Source organism: Stegodyphus dumicola, chromosome X1, assembly GCF_044657685.1.
Source record: "Stegodyphus dumicola isolate Sdum_Otavi_A_Nest chromosome X1, ASM4465768v1".
Taxonomy (NCBI): domain Eukaryota; kingdom Metazoa; phylum Arthropoda; class Arachnida; order Araneae; family Eresidae; genus Stegodyphus; species Stegodyphus dumicola.
This window is the reverse complement of record NC_140780.1, coordinates 260,337,601-260,352,363: the sequence shown is the minus strand read 5'-3', so window position 1 is coordinate 260,352,363 and position 14,763 is coordinate 260,337,601. Positions and strand designations below refer to the sequence as shown.

At 33.2% G+C, this 14,763-nt stretch overlaps 1 protein-coding gene across 3 annotated transcripts in view; it reads left to right on the top strand.

The window, feature by feature from the left end:
• The first annotated feature begins 652 nt into the window (after positions 1 to 652).
• LOC118193001 (uncharacterized) overlaps positions 653 to 14,763 on the top strand; it is a 75,566-nt gene continuing 61,455 nt past the window's right edge. For 2 of the 3 annotated variants that reach the window (XM_085807608.1, XM_085807606.1), the window contains exon 1: positions 653 to 861. Coding sequence is in view for 1 of the 3 variants with exons in the window: in XM_035364030.2 (XP_035219921.1) it covers positions 830 to 861 (32 nt within the window). In the remaining 2 variants the exon portion in view is untranslated. The remainder of the gene's footprint in view (positions 862 to 14,763) is intronic. The other variant, XM_035364030.2, reaches the window with a different exon arrangement.

Here is a 14,763-nt window from a genome sequence, read left to right as displayed (position 1 = left end):
CAAACAAGCGATTTCTCTTGTCATCTTCATAATCACTGCACAGAAAATGTTCGCAGCAAATTCTTGAGTTTTTCACATTATTAGAATCCTGCCTTCGACATTTATGTATCCATTCTTTCGTCAAAAGCAAATTGTCCTTTGGGAAAGCATGAAATACAATATCTCTTCCTTTCGTATTTCTATAAGTGTTATGGCACGTTGCTACAGCACAAGAAGCCATATTACATAAAGGATACTTTAAATATAGAATTTAAAAGGAAAACCGACTAAAACTATATATATATATATATATATATATATATATATAAATTATTTTAAATATTTGCATTATTAGAAAACAAATATGTATGATTAAAATTAATTTGGGATATGCGACCTCCAGAAAATCGTCTCGCAACTGAATGAAAATACAGTTTTAAACGCGCAAAATCAGAGCAGGTGCAACACAGACAATTCAGATTACTTCTAGTTAACCCCCTCCATAAGGCTTGCGTCGGCGAGGAGTCGAACAAACGAATGGTCTATTTATCCCTGCTATGAGCCTTGTAAATGAACCCATCCTTCCTTGATCTTTCATCCTTACATGATTAGAAGCCGGCTAAAGGTATGGAGCGAAGTGAAGAAACTTACTCCAATATCAGCCAATCGTGGATTTATTTTCATAGCCTCGTATTCTCTTTTGGATGAAATCCACGTTTAATGGGTGCCGCGTAGTTACCGCGTGGTGACATGAATCGAGTGACAGTGTTAATGCGGTGATATTTGTGTACCTAGGTTTGATAAGTAATCTAATTTATGGTCCATTTTAAATTTATTTGAGCCCAATGTCATGATGCTTGAATCAAGTTATTTATATTGGAAGTAAGTGTTTTCACATGTAGTCTTTAATCACGTTTTGCCGACGTGGAGCGCCATGAACAATAATAGATCTTTCCCCCTTATCATTTGAACGACTGTAACTATTCTCTAAATTAATTTATTTACTTCTTTCTATATATGTATCTAAACATGTTACGAGTTTGTTGATTAAAAAATTAATAAATTTGCTGGAATGCGGCCTGAATGAAAGCGCGGACTATAGTATAACATGCGGTAAAAGCAGTGTAACTTAATTTTGATTATGATGCTGCTTCAGCTTTGTAAGGGCCTTTTTCATTCTTGTGCGATAGTGTTTACATCAGAATTGTTGTAAAAGATTTCTATTGTAAGGTATAGATTTGCAGTTGTCACCATGTTATTGCTATTAAGTTGGTGATAGTTATTTTCTTTTGATAAACTTTTCTATGAAAATGTATTGAAGGTTAGTCGGAAAATTAGTACATTATATATAATTACTCGTATGGTATTCCAGATGCATTAGACATAATAGGTATAATGTGACGTTAATTGAAGGATCTGTAATGGTAGAATCATAATAGTGTTGCAGAATCAAAACATAACACCATACTGTTAGTTTATTAAACATACAAAAAATAACCTTGCATTCTTTAATATCGGTTATTATTGCGTTATTTGCCATATTTAAATCAATTTAGGAGAGAGAGATTTAGTTTCTTCTTTTTCTCTTTAAGTAATCAGTCTTAATATTCATTCTCTGCAAATGCTTAACTATCTAGTGTTCATTTAAAAATTTGATGTCAGATTGTATGCTCGGTATTTTAACTTTAATTACTTATTTTAATGTAACGGCAAATAGCATCCACATAAGCATTTAAATCTCTAATTTACATTATGGTAACTTGGCGATTTTTTGGCGAAAATTTGGCAACCAACTCTCCTACAGCAACCCTCTATATTTTTTCCCCGCCGCCATTTTGTCTTCACGAAGTAAAGACATGTTTCTTTTCTTCTTATCTACTGAACACTTCTTCCAACAATCTACTAGCCGAATTACACCTATGCTGGAAATTTTATCAAACAAAACTGCTTAATCATGACAAATATTCACTGCAAAATTGGGAAAAAGTGAACAATACCATACTCCTTACGCGTTTTTCAAAATAACACATACACATAAACCATGTACACGCCGACTTATTTTTACTTAAAAAAACATCCCAGAATTGCACAAAAATGGCATTGCGCACACTCTTCACTATATCCATGTACACTGCTTTTTTCTCATAAATTAGAAAAATTTCATTAAAATACATGACAATTTTCTCAATCTTTAAACCCGGTAAAAAGAACATATATGAAATTACCTGATCGTGAAAAAGTATTTACCCTTTACAAATATGAACATTTCCACATATAAAATAAATAAAATATCCAAAAACTTTTACCTCTAAATCATCTATTACATTATACACGTCACCAACGAATTCATACCGCAAACATTACAAATACTTAGTATCAAATATTTAAATTATTTCCATGCACGTTTATTTCAACTTAAACGTATACCAAATTCCTACAAACATAAAATTCACAAAATAACAATCATTTCATTAAAATATAATTAAATTCAAAAACACTACTTAAAATATAAATGAGCACGTACATTAAATTAATAAAAATTACCTTACAATCCTAATTACTTTAAACTAAATCATTGCTAATAACAATTTTCCCAATAATACCAAATTCCTTTCCACCTTACATTTAGAACAATGCATAAAAATAATATCCTCAAATAATTAAAAATACTAACTTACCTAATCTTCTTCAGAATCTTGATTACGTGGTGGATACACTTTTCTAATTCATTCAATAAAATTATTGAAAGATTTTTTCTGCGAATTTTTCCTCCATACTTCCTCCGCTAAATAAAAAGCAAACTTCTCTTTATCACAATACCTAAATACCCATTTCAAATTCACTTTAGTTAGGGCCATGGGATCCAAAAATTACACAACACTGTTTCACACAACACAGAATAAAGCTAAATACAAAATTTCCACATTTTTTCCCGATTTCCCCCCTTTTCCGATTAAAGAACCGTAATTCGTCCATTAATATCACATGACATATTCCATGATCTCTCATTTCCCTCACGCAAAATAATGCGTAATCGGAACTGAGTACTGCTCACATTATTACCAAAGTCCCAGGTAGTAACCTTTATCGCCTCCAAAATGTTGCCAAACTACCAGTTTTACCATATTGTAAAGATCAACCCTCTATAATAATGAAAACAATATAGGAAGGCACTTTATACGGAAATGGAACTTTGTGTTCTGTTCTATTGTTAAAAAGAGTAATATGATTTATGTAGCATAAAAGGAATACAAAGGAAATATCAGGTTTCATTTTCAAAAGTAACAATTTTAGAGTGAGAAGATGGAATTTTTTTCTTCATTGAAATATGTTTCAAATATATATACGAGTTGGATTTTCTTTTCGTGACCTATCTTACTGTTGTCGGCAAGTATGTTATTGAGAAAGTAATTTGCATTTTATCCTTAAAAGTAATGTTAATAAAGCATTTAAGGGGATGATACTATAGTAATATTTTATGGTATTATTTAAAGACTATGAAATAATTCAACTAATTTTAACTTTTGTACTTCTTCCTTATATCGCACAATCTCATGTCTGTCTGCTTATATGTCTGCATAAAATTCTCTGCGCGTTCACTTACGATGAACTAGATTCTTCATAACTAAAATTTGCCGATTATAATTGTCAAATATTCAATAACAAATTAGCACAACAGTGATCATCAGATGAAGTGTAATTTTATCTAAATTTATTATGATCACTGTTGTGCTAATTTGTTTCGTAAGATAATTCCCTTTTCCACCTCTTTCAGAATAAATTTAGTAAGTTTCTTTTCTGTAATTAAAATGTTTCAATAAAAGGGTTTTCATCCACAAAGAATGCGTTGGCGCCATTGCAGTTTTACTCGGCAAGTTCACCAACTGTTGATCGACGCCAAGGATGAGCGGCGTATGTTTATCGGATATTAAAACACGTTGAAGTAAGCCGCATAAACATGGTATCTGGTGCATATAATCTAAATAATTAAAGAATAAGTAACATAAATTCAAGTTAGCAGAGAAAACAATATATTATGCACATTAATTAAAGAATAAGTAACAAATTCAAGTTAGCAGAGAAAACAATATATTAAGCATATGGAAGTGAAAACTCAAAATTAACCAGTTAAACGTGATATGCGAAAGCAAATTTGTACTGAATTCAAGTTAGCACAGAAAACAATTCGTAAAGCCTAACAGAAGTAAAATAATCATGTATTAATGACCTTTTTTCTTGGCAAAGTTATCTATTTAATGGAAAACAAATAATAAAATTCAGATCTGTCTTTGAATATCTTTCAGTACTATAAAATTCCCAAATATTCCGGTTTTTAACAGTGCAGTTTCTAAAGAAATTGTGAAAGTATAAAATCAAAAAGCCAATTTTATGATTAATATCTTTATTGCATGATTTTAAAGTACTTCAGAAACTATGATTGAAAATCCATTATCATCACATAAATAAAATCAATTAACTTAAATGAAAATCTCATTAAAAAAAAACTATTAACATAAATGAAAGTATCATTTTAAAAAAAAACTACCTTATTTGACGGCATATAAGATGCACTTTTTTTCTTAAATTTGGTCTCAAAAACGTTAATTGCATCTTATACGTGAAGGACACAGGCTAATCTTCGGAATATGGTAACAGGTAGTTTGGCGACATTTTGGTAAGGCGATAAACGTTACTAGCTAAGACTTTAGCAGTATACATGGATAAAGTCAAGAGTGAGTGCAAAGCCATTTTTGTGCAATTCTGGGATGCTTTTTTATGTGAAAATAGGTCGACGTGTACATGGATGATACCGTGTATGTGCAATTCTTAAAAACGTGGCAAGCAGTGGGCGATTCTGCACTTTCTCCCAATTTCGCACCTAATCTTCATCATGATTAAGCACTTTTCTTCCATAAAAGTTCTAGCATAAGCGTAATTCGGCTAGCAGATCGTTGTAAAAAAGTGTTGAGTAAAAGAAAAAAAAAAAACCATGTCTTTACTTCGTGAAAACAAAATAGCGTCCAAACAAAAACTAGCAGGTTGCTGTAGCAGGGTTGGTCGCCAAAAAATCGCCAAGTTACCATAATCCAAAGATTAACCGACACAGGTTAACTTTCAATACTGAATGCCATCTTTAGCCCGGATAAAGGTCTAGACACACATAACATTTCTACATCTGCCATAATTATTTTGCGCATGCGTGAAATATCTGTCGCCAAAAAGCGGCAAAGCTTGAAGCTGATGTCTAAGTTCGAGCAGGTTCGACGGTCACGTTACATCTATGGAGCCTTTCCTTCTTTACATAGACTTTCTTTGACTCAGCTGACACACTTTTCGGTATCGGTGCTACTCTGTATAAACATGTCGGTATCGGTGCTTAAAACTATTTGTTAAAAAAAAAATACGCTGGAAAATATGACTACAGGAAACAAGAGATTAAGCTATACAATTCAGTATAAACTAAGAGTGTTAAACTACACCAAAATGCATGGAAACAGAGCAGCAGCAAGGCATTTCAGTCCATCACCTACCGAAAATAATTATACGTACTTAGCAACTGCAGAAAGATCAACTAAAGACTGCTAAAAAACAAAAACATAACCTTCGATGCCCAGTTCTATCTTGGCCTGAACTTGAAAATGTGGGTGATAGATAAGAGGAAATCTGGGATAAGTGTTTCAACCAAAATGATAGTCAACGAGGCCAAAGAATTTGCAGAAAAACATGAGAATCAGAACTTTTCTGGGAACAGGGTCTGAGGGCTGGTGCTACAGGTTCATGAAAAGGCAAGGCTTATCAATGCGCACAAAAACAACTATTGCACAGAAAATGCCAGCAGATTATGAAGAAAAAATACTAGCATTTCATAGGTTTGTTATAAATGCACGCAGGAAAACATCTTTTGAGCTCAGTCAAATAGGAAATATGGATGAAATTCCACTCGCATTTGATGTACCATCTAACAAGATTGAGAATTAAAGGGTCTAAATCAATAACCATAAAAACCACAGGTCATAGAAAAAACCCGATATACGGTAGTTCTAACATGTTATGCTGATGGCACAAAACTACCGCCATTTTTCATATTCAAAAGAAAAACTCATCCGAAAGGAAAACTTCCAACGGGTGTAATTGTTCATGTTCATCCGAAAGGCTGGATGGACAAAGCTGGAATGAAACTGTGGTTACAGAATGTATGGGCGAGGCAACCTGGTGGACTTTTAAAAAACCCTTTCTTTTGGTTTTGGATCAATCTAGCATCTATAGAACTAAAACCATAAAGAATAAAGCTAGAGAATTAAAAACCCAGAAAGCTGTCATTCCTGGTGGACTGACTAGCCAATTGCAGCCTTAAGATGTATCGATGAATAAGCCATTTAAGGAAAAAGTGCGAGATTGATGGAACAAGGAGAGCCACCTCACACCTTCAGGTAGAATGAAGCGGCCCTCTATTTCGCAAGTGTGCGAGTGGGTAAAAAGATCTTGGGAGGACGTAAAGGCTGAAGTAATTGTTAAGTCCTTTAAGAAGTGTGGAATTAGTAATGCTCTTGAAGGAACAGAAGACAACGCATTATTCGAAGAGGGTAATACTAGCGTTGACGGAAACTGTAGTGATGACGATATTCGTGTTTTCGATGATGAAGATAGTAAAAAGGATTAATAATGGTTTTGAAAGTGATTAAAGTCAATTTCATGGTAGGCAACATTTTTCTTGAATCTGTGTTTTTTGTTGTTTCTGCTTTATTTTGTATTATGTTTGATTGCTTGCCGTTCATTCATTTATTCATTATTGAAATTTACATATCATGTTCAAAATAGCTTGCAGTTTCTTAATTTTCCTTAATAAAAATATGTTTGGTAATTGCATTCAATGATTGTTTACTTGGCTTTTACAAAACGTGAGAACTAAAAGAAACCACATTTAAGTTATTGTGGTACCACGCTGTCGTGCGGACTATTGAAACTTTTTTCCTTGTGTATGGCCTTCTAAAATAAGGGTGCGTCTTATATGCCGTCAAATATGTTAATTACAACTATCTGATTACATAAAAGTTTTTTTTAGTAATAAATTATATTCTGCTGGTCCTTTTTTTTAATGCATATGTTCATGTATTGCATAAAAAATAACATATTCACTTTAAATTTGGCTTATTAATTTTTATTAAGACTTGCTTTCTTGCATGTAACTCGTAACAAGAACCAAGGAACATATTTTTTGTTGTTCACTGCTTTGCAACTGATAATGCAGCTCATCAGCAGCCAAAGAGTAAAGTGACTGAAGTCTGGTAGTTTGGTTAGCCAAGCTATTGGGCAAGTTATATGGTTGTTTTCGTGGTATTCCCAATATGTAATGTGGATTTAAACCAGTTCCCTTTAGAAAGACATCCTTGAAGGCTTCTTTCTTCTTAGGTAGATATCTCTCCCATGCTTTTCCATAATTTAAACAAACCAAACACAACTGATGTATGTTGCTAAAAATTTTATTTAAGGTTCAAATTTAATAATACAAAAATTGCAAATATGGTCCAAATTAGATCATTTTAAATGCAGATATTTATATTAATTACACATATTTATTATATGAATATTTTAAATGTCTATTTTATGATTAATTATTATAATATATTTATGGACAACATTTATTTTTTGATTGTACTGTTCAATTTATCTTCGATTTAAATTTTCACACCATAATTTTATTAAAATTTTCTGAAATTTAGTCAGTTTCATTCGATCAAATCTGACAGTGTAGTTCACAGATGCAACCAACATAAGAACTATGTCAAATATCAGTCACTAAGGATGTATGGATTAGGTTTTTCATGCCATCTTTTTTTTTTCTTCTTTATTTTATGCTTATGACTGCATAAGAAGACTTACGAAACAAATTTTGTGTCACAAGCAGTGACACCAAGATGTTATTTCATATATAACTGAGAAGTACAGCACAGAGAAGTTAGCACTATAATTGTTAAAGAAAATATCCTAGCTTTTAAAAAGCTTCGTTGCATGTTGTGTGAAATTAGTTACTTTATGATTTTAAGAACAAGAAGGGTTTGTGTGTTTATTTAGTTTAATATGCAAAGCATGTAAGGGCTAGCTGAAAAAGGCATGCTTTTGTGAATATTTTCTAGGTTAAATAGGCTCATATTTAAATCACTTAAGGAAAACCACGAAAATGTCACAAAATTCACAAAACGCATGCAAAAAAAAAAAAAAATAATAACCTGCACAGTCAGCTCGTTTATCAGAATTTGAGTCGAGATTGAACTACCAGTATTCAGCCGTCTTAACTACTCATAGGACAAATCTAAAGAAAGTATTCGTAATATCATGTAATCAAAAGTTATCTATGTGTTGTATGGCAGGATTGCTTTCTCAAGTACCGAGGTAGGGAATACATAATCTATTCTTTTTTAAAGTGTTTGGTCATGGTATTAATCATTACACGTACTTTCCGTAATCCTGGTTCAAAAAACACTAATTCAAATCACACATAATATCAAGGTAAATGAACACTCCGAATCAGGTTTCAAAATTGCCAAGTTTATTCAAGTCTAACACACATTCAACTGGCACTGCCAGATCCAAGAACAAGAAGTTTAACATCATGAAAGGTTTATGCCCTCTTTGGCGATTAAAATATATTTCCACATAAAATTTCTTACACACTGGTCCCGGCTGAACTGTAGTTCAGAACAATCAAGATTATCAGTGACATGAACATTTTCAAGAATTATTAGCCATTTAAATACAAATTCAAGTTTTTGTAATCAAGAAATGTCACATAAATATCAAGAACATGTAAAACTTACCATATGTTCCAAGAATATCAAGTACATTTTCATTCATCAAGGATTATTTTCATAACATTCCTGTTCAAGCATCAGGATTTAAATCAAGAATTTGTATAACTCAAGATAATATTAAAGAAATGATTTTAAAATCAAGATTATCGTAATTCAACTAAAGTATTAAAATTATTACTAGAGACCTGTCTTTTTTCTTTTCAGAATTAAATTAAAATTTTAAACACACTTATACATTTCTACAACCTTAAAATTTTCTAATATATACATTTCTTTAAATATTAAATATACAGTACTTTAAATAGAAATTAAATAAAATAGATACAACATTAGTAGCATTACGATTACATTTTCAAGAAGAAAAATACAATGACACAATATTAATACTCTTAGAACTCTAAATTTAGATAGAGGTAATGGTGCTATGACTTGTCGCATCGGTTGCGAGTTATAACGCTGACACAGTACAGTTTCTTAAAACACGTTTCACATTTTGTCTGGATCTAATTATCCAGTATTTTTCACAGAGGAACATGAGAGTACTAGCTACACCTGTATGAAGAACTTGTTCATGTGCATCATGTACTAGGTGATCTGTAAAATGAGTTTTTGAAGGAATAATTATAGGATGCTTTACATGAAAACTTAAAAGTTGATTTTTGTAGTCTTCCTCTTACTAACAAAACTCTTTTCTCATTTAGAAAAGGATTTAGTTCATAAATGTTTGAGTGTTTTGAAATCAACTGTCCAGAATTTAAACTAATTATTTCATTAGAAAAATGTTCATATTGAACTTTTATCAAATATAATTCTGTGGCAAAAAGTTCTGCTATCAAGGATCCGGTTTTCTTGTCAGTTTTATTTTTCAGATTGTGAATAAACCTAAATATCCATGCAGTCACTCTAATGGCTCTAATTAATTTACTATAATTTTCAAGATTCAACAGAGAATTGGATTTTTCCGCAATAGACGGCAGTATTGCGGTATTATTTATACACCTTTTCCATTCTAATTCAGCATCAGAAAACTCCGTTCTCACGATAAATTTACTAGGCCAAGCACTCACTGATTCAACTAACCAGTCTGGCCCAGACTGCCATAATCTTGAAGACAACAAATATTCGGCTGAAAACCCTCGAGATAAAATGTCCGCTGGATTGGACTTCCCATTACAATGTCTCCAGTTATTTGGGCAAGTTAATGATTGTATTTCAGATACTCAATTTTTTACAAACATTTTCCATCTTTCAGGAGCATTATGAATCCAGTGAACCACTATCATACTGTCAGTCCACAGATAAGTATTTTCTTCATGAATTGAAAACACCTCTTTTAAATTTTTAGCAAGTCTTGCCGATGTTAATGCCCCTAGCAATTCTAACCTTGGAAGTGTGAGTTTTTGTTTTATTAGTGCAACTTCCTTCAACTGACCTAAAATATGCAACTGAACCATACGCTTTAATAAATGCATCACAAAATAAATGAAGTTTGATATCTTTATTTTGATTTAATTTGCCGGGGAAATATTCTCGAGAAATTTCAAATTTCTTTAACTTTTCAATTTCACCGCTCCACTCGGACCACAACTGCTTACATTCATTTGGAACTTTGTCGTCAAATTCTAAACCCAACTGCCAAAGGTTTTGCATTATCAATTTTGCACAAATGGCGCCAAGAAACCTACTGGATCGAAAATAGTAGCAGTCACCTTACACCTTACTTAATATACAGTGGATGGACAAAAATATGGAAACACCTTGTGAAATGCATGTTTGAAAAGAAAGATTGATTTTAATGAAATATGTAGGTGGCGCTGGCGTTTTTGACTACTGATGCCACCTATACAACTTCGTAAATGTGCTAAACAGTTCAGTTGTTGTCGGAGTACTGTTATGTGAGGTTGTCATTGCATTATGTCAGAGTTAACAGACTTCGAACGTGGGCAAATTGTTGGAGCACGTATGGTAGGTGCTTCCGTAAGCAAGGGAGGCGAGGTGTTTAGTGTTTCAAGAGGTACTGTATCGAAGATTTATTCCGCATATTTGAAAAGCGGAAAAACATCATCTGCTAAATCACAGCGCGGACAAAAGTGTGTCCTGAGTGATCGTGACAGACGATCATTAAGGGCAATTGTGACGAAAAATAAGAAGGCCACAGTTGCAAAAGTTACTGCTGAAATGAATGTTGTGTTACCAAACTCTGTGAGTACCAAAACAATTAGAAGGGAGCTTCATAAACAGGGAATTGCTGGCCGTGCTGCAATTGAGAAGCCACTCATCGGTGATGCTAATTCCCGTAACAGGAAAAGGTGGTGTTTAAGTTATAAAGCCTGGACTATAGAGCAGTGGAAGCGAGTAAAATGGTCTGACGAGTCTTCTTTCACATTGTTTCCCCACTTCTGGCCGAGTTTACGTCTGGAGAAAGCCATCTCAAGCCTATAATACAGACTGCTTGTTGCCAAGAGTGAAACATGGCGAGGGTTCTGTTATGGTTTGGGCAGCCATATCGTGGTTCTCTGCTAGCCCCATGATAACTATGTCAGGGCACATGACTGCCAAGACTTATGTGAACATTTTGGCCGATCAAGTTCATCCCATGGTACAAACTTTGTTCCCCAATGGTGATGGTGTCTTCCAAGACGACAAAGCCCCTGTTCACACAGCTCACATTGTCCAGGACTGGTTTTTTGAACACGAGGATGAGTTGTCCCATCTCCCCTGGCCACCACAGTCACCAGACCTGAATATTATCGAACCTTTGTGGTCTACATTGGAACGGAAAGTGCGTTCTCGTTATCCACCGCCAACATCGTTATCTGAACTTGCCACCATTTTGCAGGAAGAATGGTATAATATTCCCTTGGCAAACATACAGGAACTGTATTTATCCGTTCCGAGAAGACTGCAAGCTGTTTTGGATGCCAACGGGTTTCTTACACCATATTAAGCAAAGAAACATGTTTTTTTAAAGATGTTTCCATATTTTTGTCCAACCCCTGTATTTCTTTTTGTTGTTTTTCTACAACTGTTTAATGTTTTGCACAAGTTGTCTATGTTCAAGGAAATTACATCTTTACTCGTACACCAGTTAAGCCCTAATACTTTTAAAGAACTATTTAGTTCATTTTCTGATTTAATTATTCCACAAACATCCCAAAATTTTTTTAATTTCTCTGAATTTGTATTAAACTTACGCAAATTCATTCTGGCATCTTTAAGCACGCAATAGGCTCCAGTACTTAACTTAAAAGCCTGTTCCACAGAATCTGCACCATAGAAAACATCATCTACGTAGATCGAACAGTTCAACATCTCAAAAATATCTGCATTTTCTAACTCTATTTTTTTTTATAGTGCACGCCAGAATGAGACGGCTACATGACACACTGAAAGGAACTCGAGTCATTCTATAATGTTTCAAATTGTAATTATTATCAAAGTATAAAAACCGTAATACATCTCTATCAATTTCAGAGATTCCAATCTGGAGAAAGGCCTTTTCAGTGTCTGCTGAGAACGCATGTTTGTATTGTTTGAACCGCAATATCAAGTCCAAAACAGAAGGATTCAAATTTGGGCCAGGCATCAAACAATTGTTCAGAGATACCCCATTACACTTCGAAGATGCGTCAAACACGATATGGACTTTAGTTTTTGATACATTTTTTCTTACAACTGGAGAATGTGGCATGTAATACATTTTACTACTATGACAACTTTCAATTTCGCACTCTTTGACTATTTCATTTTTTAACCGTTCGTTTATTATGCTATCATAATTCGCCCTAAGCCATTCATCACTTTTTAGTTTATTAACCAAAGATACTAGACGTCGCTTGGCATTTTCTAAATTATTACCCAAGTTTGCATGATGTGATTTCCATAACAAACGAGCTACATATCTGCCATTAGTAAAATGCAGTTCTTTTTCAAATTTCTCAGTGATAGATTTATCGTCAGGATTCTCGTTCTCCTCTAAACCCAAATGGTCCAGAGTCCAAAATCTTCGCAAACAGTCATTAACTGAATTATTATCTTCCTTCAAGTAATGAGAAGCACCAGTTGTAAAAATACAGGCAATAGACTGATCACCTTCTAAAGATCCAACTAAGGACCAACCAAATATAGAAGACACCGCAAATAATTTATTACTTACTCTTTTCTTTTCGCCTGTTTCCACTTCCCAACATGAATTAGATCCCAGCAATATTTTTATTTCAGCTGCTTCACCATTGTCGGCTAATTTTAGATTTTCTGATTTTAATGTTTCTAAAATGATTTTGGAAGGAATTTTTATGATCGCTCCAGAAATTGTATCTGTAACAAGAGCTTCAACAGTGTTTGAGTCATTAGGGTAATGCATACTTTTCAGGGTAATTTGAACAACATTATATTCTATTAGTCTACCTTGGCTATACCCAAATGAATAAATATATAACCTTTCTTTCCTTAAAGTCCTTAATTTTAGTTCTGTAGCCAAATCAGATCTAATAAATGACCTCTGTGATCCACCATCAATTAAAACTTTTACTATTTGGCTTCTAGTATTATCTGTATCTGAAGCGTAAACAGTGCAAGTTTGTAAATATACACCTTTATCAGCAGTTTCAGAAACAGTCCTAAAGTTAAACGACATGGATGCAACTACATTCTGCTTAGAATCTGATACTGTAACTACTTTCTATTTAACATCTGAAACTGCTTCCACTTCAGGAAGAATATTTTTACAAAATAGCTTATGATTTAAACTATTGCACAACTTGCAAGGTTGAAGTTTCATTTTACATCTGGAAGATACGTGGCCTGTCTTAAAACATCTGTAACAACGTCCATGGTATTTTAATATCTCTCTTTTTTGCTCATTAGTTTTCTCACATTTTCCTACATCATGTGTATTTTGATTACAATAGAAACAATACGGCTTAGTCACTGTAGCTAACGCCGAAGCAGTAGGAACACTTGCCCCTTTTAAGTAATTATTTTTATTCTGTTTAACTCCATAATTTGTGTCCCTTTTCTTTGAGTTTATTATTAAATTAGAAGCTTCCCTACTCTCAACTTCCAATCTAATGAATTCGAGAAGTTCTGTTAGGCTATATTGCAGTTTAGACTTTCTTTTCTATTAAACTCCAGATTTATATCGTCTCAAAAAAGCTTTAAAATAACAGGTTCTAAAAGGGTTCCGTAAGCCTCCGACACAATACCTAATGAATTTAAGCTTCTTATATTGATTTCACAGGAATCGTATAGTGTTCTTAGTGCTTTCACATTGCACGAACTTCTAACTGGTTCGAGATTCAAGAGTTTATTCATGTGCAAAGATATTACCAAATCTGTTCGTCCAAATCTTTCTTTAATTAAACTTATAGAAGCGTCATAATTTTCATTAGATAGTGCAAACCCGGATACTGCACTTAAAGCAGGTCCTGCGAGTAAGGATTTAAGATAGGTAAACTTCTCGACCTTTGTTAACTCATTATTATTACCAATAGCATTTTCAAAGGAATTATAAAATTCCAAAAATAAACTAGGATCACCATAATATTTAGGAATTGAAATTTTAGGTAACCGAATGTTAGTTTTATTTTCGACCTTTACGGCAGCAGTATGGTTACCAGGTGATTCACTTTCAATGCTCACTATCTGAGAATTTAAATTAAGTTTCTTTTTAGCCCTAAAAATACATAAACTCATTTTTTCTTCATACTCTAACACAGTATTACATTCTTTCTCAATTGCAGACTCATCCCCTTTAAAACAATCCAATATTTTTTCATTAATTTCTTTCAACGCAGACTGTTTAGAAGTAAGTAAAAACACATTTTCTTCTACCATATTCTTACCCCAAATGTCTTTTTTAATTTCAGGTTCTAGTACATTTACTATTTTAGAAATAGCTTGTCTCATGACTTTTCTGGTAGATTTCAATTTAATAATATCGTCTGCCATAATAACAACAAAAGTAATTTTATTC